This window comes from Geotrypetes seraphini, chromosome 10 (genome assembly GCF_902459505.1).
Source record: "Geotrypetes seraphini chromosome 10, aGeoSer1.1, whole genome shotgun sequence".
Classification (NCBI taxonomy): domain Eukaryota; kingdom Metazoa; phylum Chordata; class Amphibia; order Gymnophiona; family Dermophiidae; genus Geotrypetes; species Geotrypetes seraphini.
In genome coordinates, this window is record NC_047093.1 from 87,736,885 (window position 1) to 87,760,212 (window position 23,328).

Genomic DNA, 23,328 nt, shown 5'->3' on the forward strand with positions numbered 1-23,328 from the left:
TGGGGGTGGGGGAGTAGGGAAAAGTTCAAATCTATTGACAATGTCACTGGTGAAATGAAATGTGCAATCTGTGCAGTCAGCATCCTGCAACTCTACCAGAAATACAAAAGGTTAGTGTAGTTCTTCCCCCCCCCTACCCCCACTGCTAATGCCTCGCTCCAATCTTGACAAAAAGGGGAAACAGTGGGTGGTGGTGGAGAAAAAGCTGGTGCAAAGACTCACCTCTGCTCTGCTGGACTATATATCTCTCCCCTCTGACAGCTGCTGATGGTGATGGGGTCGAAGTTCTGGAAAAAGCGAAGGGCCACCCCAGAGATGGCCACCAAATGGGAGCTGAAGCTAATGAGGACAGCCTGACTGTGATAGAAAGGGTGACTGAGGTCATGAATGACAGGGATCACCAGGGGATTGTTCCTACAGCTTAGAACATGGACACCTGTCATGGAAAACAGAAAAAAATAAAATAAGCAAAAGCTTAATTACTCATAGTGACATAAAAGCACATGTGATGAGGCTCACAGTTCTCCAAAGGGTTCGGTGGATTTACCCAACAGTCAGTAACCACACACAGCATGAGAGCAATTTTATAAATCAGTTTCTATGAGTAAAGTATGTTATATGTGTGGAAACAGCTGTTAAAGCTGTGTGTGGGTAAGCAGACCACAAGACAGAGCCTCCTTTTACACAATCAAGGGTAAATTCTATATATTTCACCTAATAAATCAGCGCCGAAAAGGCTGACACTTAGTATGATTCTATAAACTGCTTCTGAACTTAGGCTTAGTTTATAGAATTATGTGCAGCACCCATCTGTGCGACTAACATTTAGGTGTAGGAATTTATGCCAATAAAAATCAGGAGTACACTTCCCCCTCCCCATTCGAGGTTTCCGCACTCACGATTTCACATAATCGTGGGTTTTTTTGGGGGGAGGAGGAAAAATAACAAACCCATATTTTTGCCTTCCCCCCGGCATCCCGGCCTTACCTGGTGGTCTAGGGGGCTTTCGGGGCAGGAGCGATCTTCCCACGCTCCTGTCCCGTGTAGATCGCCAATAGGAAATGGCTGTGGGGAGTTCCCGTCATAGCCTCGAGAGACTACGAGAACTCACCACAGCCATTTCCTATTGGTGATCTGCCCATGTTCTTCCCCTGGCCACAGCTCCTTCTGAGATCCATGCACTAGACTTTATGCTTACCATTTTATAGAATATACTTAGAAAGTTGTATATATAAATTCTAATTAATGCTAATTAGTGCTAATTATTGCTTGTTAATTGCCAATTATTGGCACTGATTGGCTTGTTAAACAGTTAAGTTGTGCTCACAAATTGGCAATGAATATGAATGTGTGACTTTCACTGTAGTATACAGAATTTGGCCTTCGGTGCATAAAGGCTCCTTTTATGAAGCTGTGTTAGCGGCTTTATCGCACGCTAACCCCCACATGAGCCGAAAAACTACCGCCTGCTGAAGAGGAGGCGGTAGCGGCTAGCACGGCTGGCAAATTAGCGCACGCTATTACACGCGTTAAACCGCTAACGTGGCTTCGTAAAAGGAGCCCTAAGTGTTCCTTGTGGTATAATTTGAATGAAGCTGCAATGTACACATATATTTTATAAAATATACTTGTACAAATACACTCACATTACACTTTTGGAGCAAAGTAAAATTTATGTACTATTAGGGACCATCATATGACTATTTTATTAAAATACTAGCTGATGCCCCGGCATTGCACGGGTATTTAATTATAGCAATAACACTGTAAATGGATTCAAATAAAGATACTTTATAGTGGTGAATGAAATTATTTTTTTACAGCTTTATAAAAAGTACAATATTCAAATTATAATGTGAAATATTTGAGAAAATGAATACAATACAACTAACACAAAACTTGATTATAAACAACATTTTTAGTTTCACCTCCAGGAGCAAGAAAATATAAATTCTTGGGTGAAGAGACCCCCAGAACATATCACCCCAGTTAGTGAGGGATCTGCATACCAAGTTTCGTTCAAATCGGGCAAGCCGTTTTTGCGTTGGCAGCTTTTTACATTTTTTCCATTGAAAATGGAATGGGTGAAATCTGATGTTCTGTTTGTAGATCCGCCCACGTGTGCAGGTGGGCCGCGAGGCCCCCAGAACATATCACCCCAGGTAGTTGGAATTACTGTGAGAATGGCAGCTTTTTACATTTTTTCCATTGACATGAATGGGTGAAATCTGATTTTCTGTTTGTAGCTCCGCCCACGTGTGCAGGTGGGCCGCGAGACCCCCAGAACATATCACCCCAGGTAGTGAGGGATCTGCATACCAAGTTTCGTTCAAATCGGGCAAGCCGTTTTTGCGTTGGCAGCTTTTTACATTTTTTCCATTGACATGAATGGGTGAAATCTGATTTTCTGTTTGTAGCTCCGCCCACGTGTGCAGGTGGGCCGCGAGACCCCCAGAACATATCATCCCAGGTAGTGAGGGATCTGCATACCAAGTTTCGTTCAAATCAGTCAAGCCGTTTTTGCGTGATCGCGGCACATACACACACACATACATACCTCCGATTTTATATATATAGATTCATACTGTTTTGGTGCCATGTTATAAAATTAGCCAAATAGGCCTTCTAGTTAGAATATATGACTACCAATTAAAAACTGTGAAAACACGAGGATTTTTAGCTTTAAAAATGCCTCATTTCTCCTACCCACAAAAAGGCTGTAAGTACCAAAAGATTTTTTTTCTTTAACTGAGAAATGCACCTGCCGGTTTTCAGAAAAAAACATTGCTGCTTCATTTTCTGCATTTTCTTTCAAGCAATAAGAAAAAAAAAAGCCTCTTTTGCTTTTGTTTTTGAGTTGACCCTGAAATCACCCCTGCATCGCTTTACCTCCCACAGCCCCTTTTGATAGGAGCTTTATGCAGAGCAGGAAAAAGCAATGCAGTTAAAAACAGGTGCTGCTATAATGGAGACTGCGAAACCTACAGATACGCTTCTTAATCTTGGAATTTCAAATACTTCAGATGTTTTGTTCCTTTCTGGCATGACATCATTCCCTAGCCTTTTCATCTTGTGATCCATGACTTTCCTACCTTCTTCCTTTTCCTTTTAGGTTTGTTCAAAGATATAGATGAGTCCAGTGGCCAGAGAAGCGGTGTCTTGGTTGATAAAAGGGTGGTGGAAATTCAATAATCTTTAAAAGGGTAAGTCTTCTTTCATATGCAAGGCGATGCATCTAAATTGTTTTCCTAAGCAGTTTTGTTATTGTTTTCATGGTAGGACAGATGATGGTGCACAGAACAATGAAAATAGAGGCATACAAAAGCACTTATAATGTGTCTTTGAATTAAGGAAAGGGCCACAAAATCTCACATTCTACTTGGAACATTTTCAGTTATAGTAGAATCATGTTTGCATTTCCATGCATGGTAGCAATTGAAGCAAACACCGAATGATGCTAGACTCAGTCTGCTGGTACTGTTAGCAATTACGGCACTGGCAGGGCAGGCATGAGAAGTGATCACTCCTACCTCTTGAAAACTTCAAATATGAGGAATAGCCAAGGAAGCAGAAACAGCAGGAATTTATTTACTTTTTTATGTAAGCTCAGCCTTATTTTTTTTAAAAAAATTGGTTTTGTTTCATTTTAAAAATGAAACAAAACAGACAATCTAGCCAAAATGTCCAGTTTCATTACAAATAAATGTACATCCCTAGCAGTCTAAGGAGTAAGAAAAAGGAAGCATTTCTTCATAGGAGGAGTGAATGTATTGTAGAGTCTCTCAGTGGAGATGATGGAAATAATCTGAACGAGTCACAGAGTTTCTTAATAGTAAAGAAGAGAAGTAGACATTGGAGTATTGATTAAGAAAGGAAAAGGTCCACAAGACCTAACTTTCTAGATTCAGTCACATTAAAAAAAAGTGTAGCAAAACTAAAAGTTAATACACGTCAGAGCTCTGATGGAATGGAATACAATATGGCACTTTCACAGAACAGTGTCTCAGACCATCGATATTCCAAGGTTCCTGGTTTCAGTGTTCCCAACTGCTTCCGTTTTTGTACCTGGATAGAACGAGGGACGTTCCATTGAGATCGCAAAGAAGTAAAAAGCCGTTCATGCTGACAGAGATTAAGATCTGGAATATGATGCTGTAACAGTTTTAACCACTTCAATAAATATTCCAGTTCCTAGAAGCTGATGCTACGCCTGTTTACTAAGTAGGCAGATTTCTTGAGGATGTAAATTGATGTCTATCAAGGGATTACTCTGATCACTTGGCTGGGAGTAAAAATGGATTTCTTTAATCCTAGAATGAGATCACCATCACATAGGGTTGCTATCTGGTTTTTACCTTTTTTCCTGGATTATACTTCTTAGAATTAACATCGCAATGTATCATTTTATGTCAATAAGCTGACAGCAGAGAAACACCAACAAGATACATCGTGTGTCCAGGAAGATTGTTGGGGGTTGTACGTGTTGCGCAGTGTAGGTTACTTTTCCCATAACTTCTTAGAAGAAAGGGATTTTAAACTGAAGGGCTGTATGCTTAGTTTACTTTACATGAATGAATTCCTCCTACTTATATTCAATACCTCGATAATTTCTTTAAACAACCCTTCTGGTATATGATTTAATAAGGGGGAAGGGGTACCTCCAATGCTTGCAGCTATTGTGACTTTAGAACTAGTCTTGTCAGTATAGCTTTAATGCAAGCTATCATTGGTCCCTTTCGACTCCTCTTTCTTCTTTTTTTGTATATATTTTTTTCTTTTTTTGTAAATACCAGATATTTCTAATTGGTGTTTAATTTCATTAAACTTTGTTTGTAGTCAGATAAATTAATGTATTTTCCAACGTGTATAAAAATACAAAAAAAGAAGAAAGGGGAGTCGAAAGGGACCAATGATAGCTTACATTAAAGCTATACTGACAAGACTAGTTCTAAAGCAGGGGTCTCAAAGTCCCTCCTTGAGGACCGCAATCCAGTCGGGTTTTCAGGATTTCCCCAATGAATATGCATTGAAAGCAGTGCATGCACATAGATCTCATCCATATTCATTGGGGAAATCCTGAAAACCCGACTGGATTGCGGCCCTCAAGGAGGGACTTTGAGACCCCTGTTCTAAAGTCACAATAGCTGCAAGCATTGGAGGTACCCCTTCCCCCTTATTAAATGATATACCAGAAGGGTTGTTTAAAGAAATAATTGAGGTATTGAATATAAGGAGGAGGAATTCATTCATGTAAAGTCCATCCACTATTGGATAGGGTGATTAGTCGGTGACTTTTCTTGTGAAGGAATATGCTTAGTTTACTTTACACATTATCTCACCCACTGCACTTCCCACTCCTTTCCCATCTCTTTGGAAGAGCATTCCAAGCATCCACTACCCTTTTTCTGTGACAAGTATCACACACACACACACACACACCTATTTCCATTTGAAGAGCACATAATCAAGGTAATGTAATACGCTAGAACCTCCCACCCCTAACCTCCTAAGAAGAAAATGGTTCCACACATTAATCCAGTGTATTGCAAACTGTGTGCCGTGGCAAGATTCTGGGTGTACCATAAGGCGCCAGCAAGGAGGAGAGGTGCCAGCGCCTGTTGACTGTTTACAGGACATGCCTCTCGTGGCGAGAAGCATGTCCTTTAGGCGGTCAGCCTGTGCCGGCACCTTTCCTCCTCGCTGGCGCCTCTCCTCCAGCACATCCCCATCGGCGTAGTAATAGCAGGCTGCTGGCCTCTTCTGGAAGGCCTCCTTGCATACACAGACATCGACGTGATGATGTCACGCATGTGTGCGATGTCATCGCATCGACGTCTGCGCATCTACGGATGCCATCCAGCTGCAGCCCCGAGCTTCGTGCGCCACGGCTTCAAAAAGTTTGCATGACTCTGTGTTAATCAATACAAGACGATTCCCAAATGGCATTTTCAGATTCTTACCTAGATCATGGCTTTGGTTTTTGGTATCAAATAGTTGAACACTGATCACTTCCTGTCTCTGGTCCATGTAATAGGTTCCATCTGCGAGCAGGTGAATTATGACTGCTGCAGTAACCACAGGCTGGTTAAAAAATGCCTATGAAGAGAAAAGTATAAGGACCAGTTAAATGATCCTCACAAGCTCCAGTCTTTATAAGCCTAGATTTATTTTAAGTATTTCACTCTACCTTATATCAAGTGTAGAGCTCTGATTAATGTTCAGATATCAATCCCTAGATAATGTATATCTAGTGAACACTAATTATGACAAATGATGTACAATTTAATCCAAACAGAGGAAAAAAAAGACCTCAAAGAACCCTTGGTGTCGAGTTAATTGAAAGGCACCATTAAGGGATTTAAGGGTACTCAAAAGGTGACCGAATGATATGATTTAACAACCATTTGCTAGTTGGCATTAATGATAACAGCATCTGATCACTTTCCCTGAAGAAGCCAATGCAGGGTGAAACGGGTTTGGCCTCCGTCGGAACTAAAAGATAAGTGCCTGGTTCTCTGCTCTTTGGTGAAATTGGTCAAACATTGCAAAGTCAGTTGGTTGATTTTGAATCTGGCTGTAGATCCTCCGTGAATCACATGAGAGTAAATCAATATTTGAAATAGATGTTAAAATAATAAGTTAGCAAAGAAAGTAAAAGAAAAACATAAAGAAAAAAAAAATAAAGTGATTTTGAAAAAAAAAGTTATAAAAAAATGTGTTTATACTAAACAAAGGTTTTTGCCCAGTGATAGTACCCTTAAACCCCAAGTTAGATTGTAAGCTCTTCTGAGCAGGGACTGTCTATAAATGTCAAAATGTACAGCGCTGTGTACGCCTTTCAGTGCTATATACGTGATTGATTGGTAGTAGTAGTAGCAGCTGTAAATCCTGACTTTAATCTCTAAGATCATAGACATGCAAGCCTTTCTGAAATGGGGAATATACATGTATTTTTTGATTACACCCTGGTCCCAGCCGAACCTTGCCATCCTTCCATAAATCTTGGCTTTCTAAAATCAGATTTTATGTGTGCAAACTGGAAACAAGGCTCTAAAATAAAGAGCTAAAACAATTACAGAAGTTATTCTTGTTCAATAAAATTGTCTAACCCAGGTTATAATAAGAAATAGATAAAGGAAAAAGGGACATACAAGAAATATGAACGTGTGGAGGGGCATAATCAAAAGAAACGTCTAGGGGCTCCTTTTACTAAGGTGCCCTAGCGTTTTTAGCGCATGCACAATATTACCGAGCGCTAAACCACGTGGAATGCTTCTAGAATAACATCAGCTCAATGCTGGCATTAAGATCTAGCGTGTGTGGCAATTTAGTGTGTGTTTTTCCACGCATTAAGGCCCTAACGCACCTTTGTAAAAGGAGCCCTACGTCCGTTTTTCGCCTAAGTAGCTAGTCGCCCAAAGTCAGCTAAGTAAAATGTCCATTCCCAAAAAATACATCCAAAATTTTTTTTTTTTTGAGAATCGTCTAACTATACGTCCAGCCGTTTGATTACCCAGACTGCTAAGTCATCTATCTTTATACCCCATTCTCATCCAAAAATTTGTCCATGTCAAAAACGCCCAGAACAAGATCTTTTGGACATGGGCGGGGTCAGCAAAGTGATGGACTGGACACCCAAACATTGCACCAGAGTAGTGGGGTACCTTACAGGGCACTGATGTGAACTTCAGAAAAAGAATGCCACATACAAATCTCACCACAACAACCTTATAGGTCATGGTGAGCCCCCCACAACACCCCCAGAACCTACCAGGGCCACCTGTCTGCCACCTCAATAGCTCTTATGGCTGCAGGTGCCACTTATAAGGCAGTACATAAGGGTTTTGGGGGGTGCACATGTTTCACTATGCATGCAGTGGTTAGAGTGGCTTATGGGCCTGGGTCCTCCTCTCCATGGTTCACCAGCCCACCCACCCCCACCCCCAAACCACTTACGCCACCTCTGTGCAGCTCTACTAGGCTTTCCTATGCTAGGCTGCCAGGTGCTGATGTTCTGGAGGCAGATATGTGACGTTTTTATTATGATCTTTTGAGGGGGGAGGGCGGGGGGGCTGGTCAGTGATCACCGGGGAGTGTGTAGGGATCTGTACTTTGTTCCTGCAGTGGTTATCTGGTCACTTTGGATAAGTTTAAGTTTAAGTTTATTAGGATTTTATATACCGCCTATCAAGGTTATCTAAGCGGTTTTTACAATCAGGTACTCAAGCATTTTTCCCTCTCTGTCCCGGTGGGCTCACAATCTATCTAACGTACCTGGGGCTATGGAGGATTAAGTGACTTGCCCAGGGTCACAAGGAGCAGCAGGATACCTTCTTGTGACTTAGGCTTGGTTTTAGATGGCCTAAGAACATATTTCATGATTTTACTTCAATAAAGATTTGAGTCCCCACTCTGGTTGTGACATCTCCAGTGCCTCTTCTTGCCATTGTTATACAGCATTTTGAGGCCTTGTCTCTTCTTTAGTGGTTCTTTAGATGGCCTAAGTCACAACGCCCAAGTTCCATCTAGACAGTGTTGTTAAACTTTCGGTTATACATGCAGTACGACTAAGTCTAGGACGGCCCATGTCCAGTCCAAATCCCACCCTCGCCACTCCCCCTGAAACACCCCTTTTAGCTCTGGGTGAACTGCAGAACTGTGAAAGTCTAAGTCATTTTTAGATATGTCTAAAACCCGGTTCGATTATCAGCACTTGGATGACTTGTCTCACTGATTGTCCAAGTACCGATTTAGGCCGGTTTATAGACCTATTTCCATTTCAATTATGAGCCCCCTAGATCCTTTACAATATGCTAGGAGTTGTGAATTCCTATGGGATCTTTAGATTTTTTTTGTTTTGTTGCTCTATCTGTTGGCTCTTACATGTGAAATAAAAATGTATGTTTTCCCTTAATCATCTCCTTGAAACCATTCAAATGTTTGTAGCATTTTGGATGGGAGTATCACCCTCTGCCAATGTTTTATATTTTTAAAGTGTTTTTTTGGTCCTGCATTTTTCTTCTTGCTCCTTTGGGCTTCCAAATCCATCTGAATCAGCTTCTATTGGTCATAGTGCTATATGCTCATTCTTAACTATTCAGGATTTTTTTCTTATTTTATAACCCTTACAATGCTATTCTAGCATCACTCTTGTATGTCCCTTTTTCAATGAGCAGGGGTGAGAGGGAATAGCCCTCTTTGGTAACAATGGGGTAATCCCGTACAGTGATGGCTGAAGCTCCATACAGCTCCAGAGCTGTGTATGTCATATAGAAACATAGAGTATGACGGCAGAAAAGGGCCATTGGCCCAACAAGTCTGCCCATTCAAAGAACTCTCCCTCTAAAAGAACCCTCCCCCTAAGCATTACCCCGGAGCGAACCCACATGTTTATCCCATTGTCCCTTGAAGTCGAGCACGTTACTGGCCTCAACTACCTGACGTGGAAGACCATTCCAGCGATCAACCACCCTTTCGGTGAAGAAGTATTTTCTGATGTCACCATGAAGTCTCCCACCCTTGAGTTTGAACGGATGCCCTCTTGTTGCCGTGGGACCCATAGGGAAAAAGATATCTTCTTCCACCTCATTACTGCCTGTAAGATATTTGAATGTCTCTATCATGTCTCCCCTCTCTCTGCGTTCTTCGAGAGAATATAACTGCAGCCTGCTTAGAAGTTCTTTATATGGGAGATCCTTGAGTCCTGAGACCATCTTAGTGGCCATATCTGTAGCATTCCCTTCCATTGCTGACCAGAATATTACCTCCTAGCATGCCTAACTTCTGCCAACCTAAGAAATGGAAGACCAGACAAAGGAATCTAACCCCCTCATTTTCATCCTTCTGTTCTTTCATTGGTAGCCTTACCAGCCCTATATTTCTTCTCTTTTAAAGAAATCAATTTTTTTTTTCATGCAGGATTGGTCAGGTCTAATCTCTATGCCACACTCTCCTCATTGCCTCACCTCTTCTTGGCATGCTGCCCACAAGTCTTTGGAGGTCAATAGGTGTTCTTATTGTACATGGAACCGGGAGTTGATTATTGCTGCTATCAGCTCATGTTTGTTGGATGATCGCTTTGCTATTACTGCTCTCTTTAATCTGGCCCAGAGCAGTGGTGTAATAAGAGGAGCCAACCCACTCCTTCGGCATCATTTGGACCCCCAGAGAATTAGAACCCTAATTCATACAGTGATTTTTAATCATCTTGATTACTGTAACTTGGCTTTAGTCAGTATTCCATGAAACAATCTAAAGTGCATTCAACTGTTGCAAAACATGGTAGTGAAATTATTGTAACCTACAAAAAAAAAAAAATCACATTAACCCTATATAGTGAAATCATTGTACCATGTGAAATGATCAGACTGTGCTACACAAATTATTGTTTGTGGAACACTGATTTCCAATGACTTGTCTGATAAAATTTCAGGTTTTAACATTGGCCCATCTGCCTTCTGTACTGGAAAGGCACTCAGTTTTCACCCTCTGCTCATGATTTACTGTCTACAACATTCACTGAGATCACTCTACTCCAATCTCTTGTTTTTTGCCTCTTTTAACAAGTTGAGACTGGCCTGGGCTGTACAAGCAGTGCTGGCTTTAGTTGTCTTGTTTCTCTTTAGAATTTGTCGCTCATAGATGTTTATGCCGAGTTGTTTAGTCAATTCATGGAGGGGTGTCAAGACTTACCTATCCTTAGTATTAATTTCTCTTTGATATAGGGTGATTTCTACTTCCCCTTCTTTTGTGTCCTTCTAAATATTTCACTTCCACTTGGTTAGATGTCATGTAATTCATTCCTTCCCATTTTTGTCTGTCTAGTATGTATAGCCTAGGCCAGGATTGCCCAATAGGTCGATCACGATCGACCGGTAGATCACAAAGGCAAAATGAGTCGATCGCGGAGCCCATCCCGGGCTCTGTGATAGACTCACTTTGCCTTGGCGATCTACATGGCCGATCAGCTTTCCTCTCCCTGACATCAATTCTGCTGGAGAGGAAGTTCGGGCCAGCCAATCGCTGCCTGGCTGGGCCAGAACTTCCTCTCCGACGGCAGAACTTACGTCGGGGAGAGGAATGCTGGTCGGCTCGACACAGGGAAGCAGGGAGAGCTTGGGGCGGTGGCGGCGGCTTTGGGGCCTGTTCCCCGAAGGCAGTGGCAGTGACTTGGGGGAGGGGAGGGCAGGGAGAAAGAAGGAAAGGGGGCAGGCAGGGAGACAGAAGGAAAGAAGGGAAACAGAAAAAAAGAAAGGGCAGGGAGAGAGGAAGATAAAGTTGAGGGAGGGGATAAGGTCTGGAGGAGAGGAAGCATACAGGCTGAAAGAAGGGAAGAAAGATTGGATGCACAGTCAGAAGAAGAAAGTGCAACCAGAGACTCATGAAATCACCAGACAACAAAGGTAGGAAAAATGATTTTATTTTCAATTTAGTGATCAAAATGTGCCTGAATTTATATCTGCTGTCTATATTTTGCACTATGGCCCCCTTTTACTAAACCGCAATAGTGGTTTTTAGCACAGGGAGCCTATGAGCGTCGAGAGTAGCGCTGGGCATTCAGCACAGCTCCCTGCGCTATAAACTGCTATTGTGGTTTAGTAAAAAGGGAGGGGGATATATCTGTCTATTTTTGTATGGTTGTTATTGAGGTGATAGTGCAGAGTCATCTGCCTTGACCTCTTTGAAAAAAACCCCGGAATAGGAATGATAATTAACATTTTTTCAGCGTACAGTGTGCTTTGTGTTTTTAAAAAATGTTATTGTTGATAGATCATTTTGACTTGGTCATTTTAAAAGTAGTTCGCAAGCCCAAAAAGTGTGGGGAGCCCTGGCCTAGGCAATACTGTTCTCTAGATTTGCTTGTCTGTTTAAATTTAACAACAACCACTTATTTCTAATCTAATCTAGTCTTCGATTTATATACCGGGTCATCTCCCGACAGAGCTTGACTCGGTTTACAATTAATTAAAGACCAGCAAAAAAGCAAACAAGAGAATAGGAGAAAATAAGTGTTGAAGGGCAATCAATGTGTTTAATCTTTAGGTAAACTGTTCAAGTATTATGTAAATAAGATTTTTAGGACTTTACGAAATTGTTGTAACTGACCTATCAATCTGACAGAATCAGGAAGCCCATTCCACACTTCTACCAATTTATAAATGAAAGATTGACTGAGTTTCCAGGCCAATTTAATTCCTCTGAAGGAAACGAACAGTAGTTTATATCTCTGTGACTTCCTCGAATGACAAGATCTAAGGGTATTCCAGTATAAAGGGACCAAAGGACCAAATATTCCATAGAGACACTTAAAAATGACGCAGGCACATTTAAACTGGTCCTAAAATGGATTGGGAGCCAATGAAGCTTTCTCAACAGAGGGGAGACATCATCGTACTTTCTCTTCCCAAAGATGAGTTTAGCTGCCATATTCTGTATTAACTGAAGTCTTCTCAAACTACCATGTTTGATACCTAAATATACAGAATTATAATAATCCAACTAGGCAATTACAATAGATTGTTTGACAAGGCACAACCGTAAAACAATCCCAAATGCCTTACAGCGCGTATTAGTTTTTGCACATTTGGGACTGTTTAAATTTAGGCCATACTTTTGTTATGAGATTGTAGTTGATTTTTGTACCAACATTGATAGGATGGTGTAATCAGCCCTAATGAATACATAAAATAAATAAATAACCCACATTCTCTGTATGGAAGCAGGCAACATTCTCACTAAGCCAGTGTGCAGGGCTTTGAACTTTGTAAAATTTTAATGTATGGTAGATTACAGGAGATGCAGAATGAATTGTTTTGGTCCTAAACATTGAAAGGTTGCTATGAAACAACAATAGGAATTCTATTTTCTCGCATCTTACCTTGAGCCAATATGTTGCTTGAGTCATATGGATATACTCAAGGTTGTCAGTACATGGATACCACGCATATTTGGAGACCTCGTCACTCAAATCAATCACCTTGGTTCGGCACACCTATGGAAAACACAACTTGCTGCATGCTTCAGAAATTTACACGATACATTTTCAAACATTTGAAATCCTTTTTATTATAAGAGTCTTTATTATAAGAGTTATAAGACAAATAACCAGGTGGCTTTCATACACAAACTGCTTAAGCTGGTATAAATAACTCCCTCCCCCCTCGCAGTCTACACATTTACTGTACTAATAACAACAAAACCAATTGAAGTCAAATCTTAATCTCATAGAAAGAACTTCTATACTAAGAGCCCCTAATTCCTTACTCTCCACCACCACCCAAAACCCCAAAACTAAGGCTAAGACTTATGTCAACCCCCTCCTCCTTAGCCCAGAAAATCTTATAGTCCAGAAAGAAAGAAGGCAGCACTCCTGTTTATCAAGCAAGTAAGTAGGTGTATCCCTTCATGACTGCAACATATTTAGAAATAAACTTTGAGTCCTAGGGGGGCAACAGATCTATATAAGAAGATCATATCAATAAAAAAACGCTTCCTCCACTTATAAGTGAGGTGTGCCCCCCTTGCCTCCCATAACAGCAATGTATGAAAACAGTTTATCCAGTGTCAATAGGAAGGAGCCTTGGGTTGCAACTACATTTTAAGTACACATTTTTTTCCCTACTATGATAACCTTCCGGAGCAACAATTTATGTCCCTTCCGGCTAAGCAAAATCCCATGTAAATGATCACATATTATTAAAGCGGGTGCAAGAGTGATATGGATGCCCAGTAACTGACTCACATAAGAACATAAGAATAGCCTTACTGGGTCAGACCAATGGTCCATCTAGCCCAGTATCCCATCTTTGCGGAAGCCAATCCAAGTCACAAGTATCTGGCAAAAACCTGAATAGTGGCAGCATTCCATGCTACCAACCCATGTCTGTCTCAACAGCAGACTATGGACTTTTCCTCCAGGAATTTGTCCAATCACTTTTTTTTTTTTTTTAACCAGCTACATTAATTGGGATCTCAGAGAGAGAAAGAGATAATGGTTACTGCAGATGGGCAGACTAGATGGGCCATTTGGCCTTTATCTGTCATCATGTTTCTATGTTTCTACCACACCCTCTAGCAACACATTCCAGAGCATAACTATTCTCTCAGTGAATAGATATTTCCTCCTATTGGTTTTAAAAGTATTACTCTGTAACTTCATTGCGTGTCCCCTAGTGTTTGTAAATCTTGATGCAGTAACAAATTGATTCATCAGCACTTTCTTCCAAAAAAGTTGTATAACTGGGGAGGACCAGATAGTAAGGACCAGTGTACCCTCAGCCTGCTAACACTTAAGGCACACTGATGAATCGACAAGTCTTGCTCTATAGGCCTTAGTTTGAGGCCAATAAGCTCTATGGATAAGTCTGTACTTTTTTTTGTATTTTATTTCTTTATTTAATTTTCAAATACATTTCCAAACATAATCATCTTGTACAGAAAGATTGACAGAAATTTAGAAACAATAACACAAAGAATATAATTCCAAGGAATAAAAAAAAAAAAAAAATTTCCTATCATTCTCAATTCCTCAATTATAAGGATTCTAAGATTCATTAAGTGACTAAACATAATACAATCAAAATACTTAATCAAGGAAAAAAAAAGCAGCCTATAATGGTAGGAGAATAATTCTACATTTCAAGTGAGATTGCTATATCTTATACTTTATCAAGACGTTTTAGAGACAAAAAAACAGCCAGCTGAGATGGATCAAAGAAAACATATTTGTAAGATTTATATCTAATTATGCACTTGCAAGGATAACGCAAGAAGAAAACTCCACCCATAGAAGTAACTGCTGGTCTCATTAATAAAAATTCTCTCTTTCTTCTGAGTATCTTTGGAAACAACTGGAAATATCAATATTTTTTATCCCAAGAATTTTTTTGATTTATTTTTAAAAAATAACCTCATTATCCATTCCTTATCAGGCGCTAAAGCCACTGTTACTAGTAGAGTTGCTGGTTTCACACGTATTTCCTCTGGAGTTTCCAACAATTCGGAAACATCAAGAGGTTTGTCATGATCATTTTGGTCTTGAACTAATTGTTCCTGTCGTTTCTTATCAGGAAGATAATATACTTTAACAAAAGGAGGTAATGATTGTTCTCGAACATTCAAGACTTCAAGAAAATATCTCTTCAACATATCTCGAGGTGTTGTAACAGGATTTTTGGGAAAATTTAACATCCGCAAATTATTGGCCCGATTATAATTTTCAAGAGATTCCAATTTTCGCCGAATACTGCTGCTGTCTTTAATTTGCATTTCCTGAAGACTTTTTTTATTGTTTTCAATTCCATATTCAATTTTTGAGTCTCACTTTTACCTATTTCGATTTCTTGTTTCAGTTGTACAATTTCTTCTTAGTCTATACTAACTCTCACATAGGTCAGCAGCATGAACTGCTTTACTATTTTTAGAACATTTGTAATGTGATTGCTGTGGTAGATATACAGAAATAAGATCAATAAATAAGTTGTAACAGTTTTTGATTTTCTTAACACATGTGCCTATCTTCAATTGCAATAAATAGCTGAAGACAGCATAATTTGCAAAAGCTAATCACAAATGTATGGAGCCCAACAGAAAGATATCACCTGCAGCTAATGTCACCTCCAAAGTATACATATTGCGATCTTTAAGTCAGTCCTTAATGCCTTATGACAAAGACCACCAACCATTTTAGTAGCCTTCCTCTGGACTGACTCCATCCTGTTTATATCTTTTTGAAGAAGCTGTCTTCAGAATTGTATACAATATTCGAAAAGAGGTCTCACCAAAGTCTTCTATAGGAGCATCAATACCTCCTTTTTCCTACTGGTCATTCCTCTCCTTATGAGCCCAAGCATCCTTCTAGCTTTTGCTGTTGCCATTTCAACCTGTCTGGCCACCTTAAGATCATCACATACTATTACACCCAAGTCCTGTTCCTCTTTTGTGCACAAATTGCATGACATTGCATTTCTTAGCAAACAAATCTTAGCTGCCAAATTCCAGACCATTCCTCAAGCTTCACTAGGTCTTTCCTCGTGTTATCCACACAATCAGGGGTGTCTGCTCTATTGCAAATTTTGGTACCATCCGCAAAGAGGCAAATCCTACCTGACAGCCCTTCAGCAATATCCCTTAAAGCTTATTTTAAAAATGATTCTCTAACATCTGAATCTCCTACTAGTATGTCTCTAAGTGCTCAAATATATGCACTACACCATAAAAAATCTAATTGGTACATAATTATAGGCAGAATATAGGCAGAATAGCATGCATTACAATGCTGTGCGCGCTTGACGCTAACGCCAGCATTGAGCTGGCATTAGTTTTAGCCACGTAGCGTGGGGTTAGTGCGCGCTAATCTGCTGCATACACTAAAAACGCTAGCGCACCTTAGTAAAAGGAGCCCTATATGTTTAAATACTCAGAGGCCTCTTAGTAAGTATACAACATCATGGTCAACAAATATACAAACCCCTCTTACAGAGGAAGTATGGCATTACTTTTAGCTCACACTTGTATGGATATCCAGACCTGCATCCATACATCAATCTTTATTCTTTCTTGCACACAGAGCCTTATGGACCTCCGTTAAGATTCATAAAATATCACGGGATGTCTTTGACAATTGTTGGTCATGTTTATTTTCCACAGTTACCTTGATCATATCTTTTTTTTGTCCTAATGTACAGACCTTCTAACTCATGCTTGGAAACATACAGTACAGCAGTTACTTCAAACATCTAAATCTCTCCATTATCATGGTGTGATTTTCAATATATTTTCCTCTAATAATTCCTTCACTGATTATAATATTTGACAAATCTCCTTTTTTTTACTGCAATTGCGAGATATCTTATGTTCCTGGAAGAACTTACACTCCCTCAGCTATCTTATGTGGTAGCAGAATGTCTGCTGTATTTATAAATACAAGGCCAATATTTCTCAAGCTAATGATAAATTTCCAAGTTTTTCAAATCTGGGAACCAGTCAAAAAATATGTTTCTAATTTTTTTTTTTTTTTTTTTTAAATCTTTATTAATTTTAAAATATAAATAGTGCAATACAATGAATTTAAACATAAACAAATCAAGAAACACACTTTAAATTTTAATTCTAATTATGACAATTGCATTTTATATAACATAATTTTGAATAAGTTTGATAAGGACACAGGTGGGAGGGATTCAAGTATTTTATATTGATGCTTAATGTGATTGCCACTCTTTCTAAATGCCATTTGGTTTAGTGTGCTGTTTAACAAGAAACTAATAAATATTATTGAACTCAATAAAACTGCCTATATAACTTTTTGCTGGTCATCCTAATGAATATTGCTCTTGAAGAGTCCATCATAAATTTGTAAACAAACAAATTCCAATGAAACTTAGGGCTCCTTTTACTAAGGTGCGCTAGCGTTTTTAGCGCACGCAGGAAATTACCACGCGCTACACTGTGCACTACGCGGCTAGAACTAACGCCAGCTCAATGCTGGCGTTAAGGTCTAGCGCGTGCGGCAATATAGCGCGCGCTATTCCTCGCGTTAAAGCCCTAATGCAGCTTAGTAAAAGGAGCCCTTAAAGATCCATATGGAAAATTAGATGCACTTCAAGACCTTTGGAATGGGGAAATCCCATTGACTGACTGACAGCAAAGCCAGTTCACCCAAGCTCAGGGTACAGAAATCTATGCCTAAAATTATGTTTTAATGGACTCAAATAAAATGTTCATGTCATTTTGTTTTAAACAACTAGAATCCAACATCCTTACCAGGGTGCCAATGGATAATGTTATTCAACAACCAAAAACTTTAAGCACCTCTGGCACTTAAGATTTAGTCCAACAGCTTGGTTTGCTCCTTCACCATTATTACATTTTTAATGGTTTGCCTCTGGCTGGAAGTGTCTCACTTATATTTATCCAGTTGGAGGACTTCCTACTGTATATCTCAAACTGTATTTATAAATGTCATCCCCTGCATGGTTAAATCACTTTGTACAGGGCTATCATCTAATATTCAGCAGCACTTAACCTGTTAGACCTGGAAAGTATTAGCACTAACTGCTAAAGCTGTAGCCAGCGATTCTGTGGGCACTCTGGAGGCAGAGTCAGCATTTATGTAGTTAAGTGTTGATATTTAGCACTTAGAGTAACCGCCTAAGGAAACTGGACAAATCAGACTGCATAAAACATAGTCCTATAATTTTACCAGTTTTATTTATTTCTGAATATCATACTTAACCAGCTAAGTAAGTGAAGGACGCACATAACTGGATATTCAATGCTGGTGCCTGGACATGGTCCAGCACCCGATATCCAGGCATAATACCACAATAATGCTGTCTGTTGTCAGCTGACTATTTACCCCATTATATTTTGTAGAACTGTCCAAGATGTGGAAGGAATTTTATAAAAGGTTGCCTAGGTAGGAAATTCAAATAAGCACCTATTTTGAGACTAGTTTATAAAGATACCTGAAGGTGCATTTTATAAAGGGTGTTCATGTAAGAATAGGGACGTCCATGACAAAACGTCTCAAATGGATATTCATCTCGCATGGAAATACATTGAGATTTTCTGTTCAAAAATATGTGGCATGGATGTCTTTATGCTGGAGACATCCATCATGAACAGACAGTTTACAAACTGGAATATTTTATCAAAAGGGGAAAACAAGGGACATGGACGTCTATATGGCAGCAGTCTTAGAAAATGGTCCCATATATGTCCATGAAAATCAGAGGGCAGCAGTGCAGTGTAATGGCATAGCCATGAAGAGGAGGGGCTGGGAGATTTGACCCCCCCCCCTTTCAATTTGGGCTCAGGACCCCTCCAAACTGGCATTTCACTTGTTAAATGGGTGATAACAACGCCAAAGCCCCACCAGCCAAAGAAATCCTTTGCTGATCTGGTCCCCTTATCCTTACACTACTGCAGTAATTTGGAAGTCAGAAGAGTGCTTTCAGCCACCAACATCAGGACTCCTCATGTATGCTCAGCTTGCACAACAAATAAGCATGCTCAGAGAGTCTCGGGGTTGGCAGCTGGAGGCACCCTGTCAACCCCCAGGTTACTACAGTAGCACGAGGTGGAGGGGAGAGGGTCAGCAAGAATTTCTTTGTCTGGCAGGGCTTTGGCAACCCTGTCAGCAAAGCTAATAATTTTAACACAGCAGGTGAGAAGGGGAGGAGCAAGAAAGGAATACGCTGTTCCCCCAGTCCTTCTCTGACCCTTCCTCCCAAAAAATTCAGAAGGCTGGCTACACCTCTGGTACAGTGGACTATAAACCTAAGTTCAAATCACTCTTTAACTCTTTTATAATTATGAACCCGGAGAAAAATCCTCATGACGAAATGCAATAAGAAACCAGTGAAGTGAGGTTTAAAAAACTAAAATAAAAGGCCTCCAGACAGTGGTGAAGTCATATAAATAAAATGTCTTTATTTGCAAGGGCAATTAATAAGGACCCAATACGGCTGTGTTTCGGCAAGGAAGTCAACATGAATCTTATCATAAATCCTGAGTGAATGTGAAATGTAACCAGAGCAGCCTATATTCAATCCATGAAAGATGAAGCTAATGTGCAATAGGACCAAAATGGGTAAGTATTTTGCTAACACAGCATAAAGCAAAAAGCCTTTTTACTGTACTAACAAAACACTGACCTCTTTTGAATCGACAGCAGAATTCTTAGAAGACAAGAAAGCTTCTAAATGTGAAGAATCCCCCCAAATGTAAGAATTGTTTCTACATGTAACCAGACATTTGCAGGGAAACTTAAGGAAAAAGGTACTCACAACAGGAAGTCCTTACATCGTAACTGAGTTGGTCTGGATACATCAAGAAACATAAGAATAGTCTGACCGTAAAAAGTACATTTTTCTTCTTAAAGTGTGTTTTTAATATCAACATCTGTTTTTTCAGCTCTACCAAAAGAGACCAACAAAGTAGCTCTCTTGACAATATTTTTTTGAGGAGGACTTCAAGAACTTAGTAAGGTCTAAACTATCAGATGTATTTAAATTATCCATCTCATCTTCCTGGTTCTCTACTCTAACTCCTCTGGGGACGTAATATGCATTTGTAAGTTCTTTATCATTAATAGCTACTTGTAATACCTCCTTAACATAAACTTTAAATAATTCATGGGGTATAGATAATGAATAACTGGAAAATTTAACAGTCTTAAATTCAGTATTCTGGAAGCATTTTCTAGAGATTCCATTTGAATTCATCAAACTATCCTATGTACATTCCTAAACAATTAAAGGCTTTTCTTGAAAATAAGCGCAAGATAAAGGTCCAGGTTAGGAATCCACAGGAAGAAATAGGAGAATAGCCTAAAGAGGAAGGATGTTTAATTTAATTTTAGTCCTATCTGAGATGCCATCAATTGATTTCATTGTGTCTCTTTTTCCTAATAATTTTCTCCCCCTTCACTTGAGGACTTACAGGGGATTTAGCTATATGACTATTTTTGACACATGTTTTTCATGATTTTATGTTTGTATTATAATTTGTATGTAATAGCTATTTTTGGTTTCCTGAGGCATGTAATGTTATAATTCAATTAATATTGAATAAAGAATAAAAAAAACCCCCAAAACTATCCTATGTACATGCATCTAGGGCTGATTGACATGTCTCAACTTGCATTTCAACTTTTTCCAGTTTGTACTCTATAGACTCAATTCTGGTGTTCTGCTCCTTAAACTTTCTCTCTGCTAACTCAGTAAACTTACTATATAATGAAAGATTTTCTCTTAAATTCTTATCCATACTTCAAAAGCTCATCATAAAATGCATCGAGTTAGTCCAATAAAAAGGTATTACCTTATTTGCTTTGTTTTATTTCTATATATTACCTTATCCATACTTGTAATAGCTATATAAACATCCTTCAATGAAATATCTTGTAATGGTATAGAACAGGGGTATCCAACCTTTTGGCATCCCTGAACCACATTGGCCGAAAAAAATGTTTCTGGGGCCGCACAAACACGCAAATGCTGCAGCAAGACAGAGGAGGGAGCCGGCAAGATGGTAAACACTCGGGGGCAGCAGAGCAAAACACTGCATCTTCAGATGCTATGGCCAGTCTTATTGGAACATCAAGCAGGTCTCTGGAGTAGCCTAGTAGTCAGTTCAGTGGACTGCAGAGAAGGGGACTCAAACCCATAACCCTCTCTAATTAGTACACTTGTGGTGGAAAGTGGGAGCCCTCCAAAACCCATCCAAAATCTACTGTACCAACATACAGGTGACCCCTGTAGGCATAAGGCCTATTGAGGTGGTATACAGCAGAAGGAATAACCATACAATGTAAAGGAGTTATGGTGAGATGTGCACTAGAGAATGACACGGTGCCAAAATTCATCACCATTCCCGTCCCCGCGGATAACCACGGGAAACCATCTTCATGTCATTCTTTAAGGAGAGAGGGAAGAATCAGGATATGAATGGCCACAACCACTGACCCTTAAGCTTTGCTTTGAAGAATGCTGATGTAGAAGGACTGAGGTTGAAATAGACACTAAAAAATGACATGGGATTATTTCCCGTGGTTATCCGCGGGAACGGGAACGGTGATGAATTCTGTCACCGTGTCATTCTCTAATGTGCACCTGGAACCTTTTATGTGAAGTTCACTACAGTGACCCCCTAGAGAGCCCCAGTGCTCTGTTGGGATGTGTGTGGACAGTCTGCTAAGAATGCTGATTTTTGTGCGTTTTTCATTTGGACAGGTTATTTTTTTTGAAAATGCTAAAAAACAAACAGATGTATTGAGAACAAACACATCTAGGTCCATTACCCCCCCCCCCAAAAAAAAAAAAAAAAAAATTTTTCCGGTTTGAAAATGGCCATTTTCTCTATTGGATTTTTGAATGTTTTTCCTAAAATGTCTAAAATCGGATTTAGATGTTGCATTGAAAATGCTCCATTTTCTAATTCTCAGTGCCCCCACCCCAACATACACCCTCTTTTTGTCATCAGGAGTGCTTTAAGATTTTATTTTTCTAATGGATCTTGAAATATATAAAGTTAATATTTCTAAGTTCAAGAGTCATAGCAGATGATGACAGAAATATTAGATATGGGAGATGATTTAGGGCTCCTTTTACTAAGATGCGCTAGCGTTTTTAGCGCACGTTGCATTGATGCGCATGCTAACCGAACGCTAAACGCCAAGAACTAATGCCAGCTCAATGCTGGCGTTAGCATCTAGCACGTGCGGCAATGCAGAGCTAAAACCGCTAGCGCAGCTTAGTAAAAGGAGCCCTTAGTTATCTTCCATTTAGCTTGAATTTGTATTTAACTCTACAGGGGAAATCTGAGAAAGCACCAATAATTATTTTTTCGCTAGACTGCTTCCCTTGACCCAGTATTTGTTTTTATGCAAATGTTCCTTCCTCATCCACCTTCAAAGCAATTATTCACTAAGAAACAATACCAGCTGCTGGGTCATCAAAGATAGGATTCCATTTGCTACCCCTGTAAAAACTCAGAATTAAAGAACCGACTGATGTCTTTCTTTCAAAGTATTCTAATCCAGATTCTTCTCCGCCCACTCACACATATAGTCAAAAGAAAAGAGACAGAGAGAACAAGAAGAGTTGTAGCCTTTGTATTTTCCCAGCATAGTGAATGGCTTTAAGTTCTACTGAGTTTCCTCTTTGACCACCCTTTCTCCTTCATAAGGCTTACTGAGATGGTAGAAGCGATGTAAAGGGCAGTGAAGACTTATTTTAAAATGCTTTGCTTATGCTCTCCAATCTCTCTTTTATCCAGTGAATCCAGAAATAAGCTACAGAATAATAAAAACCAAACAAACAAAAACATACAAATAATAAAACATCAGGAGCTCCTAGTTTATCTTTAGTTCTACTTTATAAAACATCAGGAGCTCCTAGTTTATCTTTAGTTCTACTTTATACTTTAGTTTTACTATATAAAAATGGCAAGTAGTAAAAATATATTAAATTTCACAGCAGACATACACTGATGCCAACTAAATGATGACAGAATGAATCAGAAGACTACACAGGACTTGACATATTTAAAATTATTTCAACTTATAAATGAAAAATGCAGCAAACTTCATCACCATATTATATAGTGCATACAGTGAAGATAATGGATAAGCCAACCTCTTCAGGATACAATTTTATTTGTAGGGCTTACTATTCTACTTCAAAATCTGCCGTACAGCGAAAGATTAGAGAAACTGAGCCTCTTTTCCCTCGAACAGAGGAGATTGAGAGGGGACATGATCGAAACATTCAAGGTACTGAACAGGATATACGGTCAGATTTTAAGAGAAAATGGGACATTCAC

The 23,328-nt window shown here is 39.5% G+C and overlaps 1 protein-coding gene across 3 annotated transcripts in view; it reads right to left on the reverse strand.

Moving 5' to 3' along the window:
* Positions 1 to 23,328, reverse strand: part of PAPPA (pappalysin 1) — a 644,537-nt gene that overhangs the window by 202,786 nt on the left and 418,423 nt on the right. For all 3 annotated transcript variants that reach the window (XM_033961720.1, XM_033961721.1, XM_033961722.1), the window contains exons 11-13: positions 12,878 to 12,991; positions 5,961 to 6,096; positions 223 to 436 (exon numbers count right to left, since the gene is read on the reverse strand). In XM_033961720.1, coding sequence (XP_033817611.1) covers positions 223 to 436; positions 5,961 to 6,096; positions 12,878 to 12,991 — 464 coding nt within the window. The remainder of the gene's footprint in view (positions 1 to 222; positions 437 to 5,960; positions 6,097 to 12,877; positions 12,992 to 23,328) is intronic.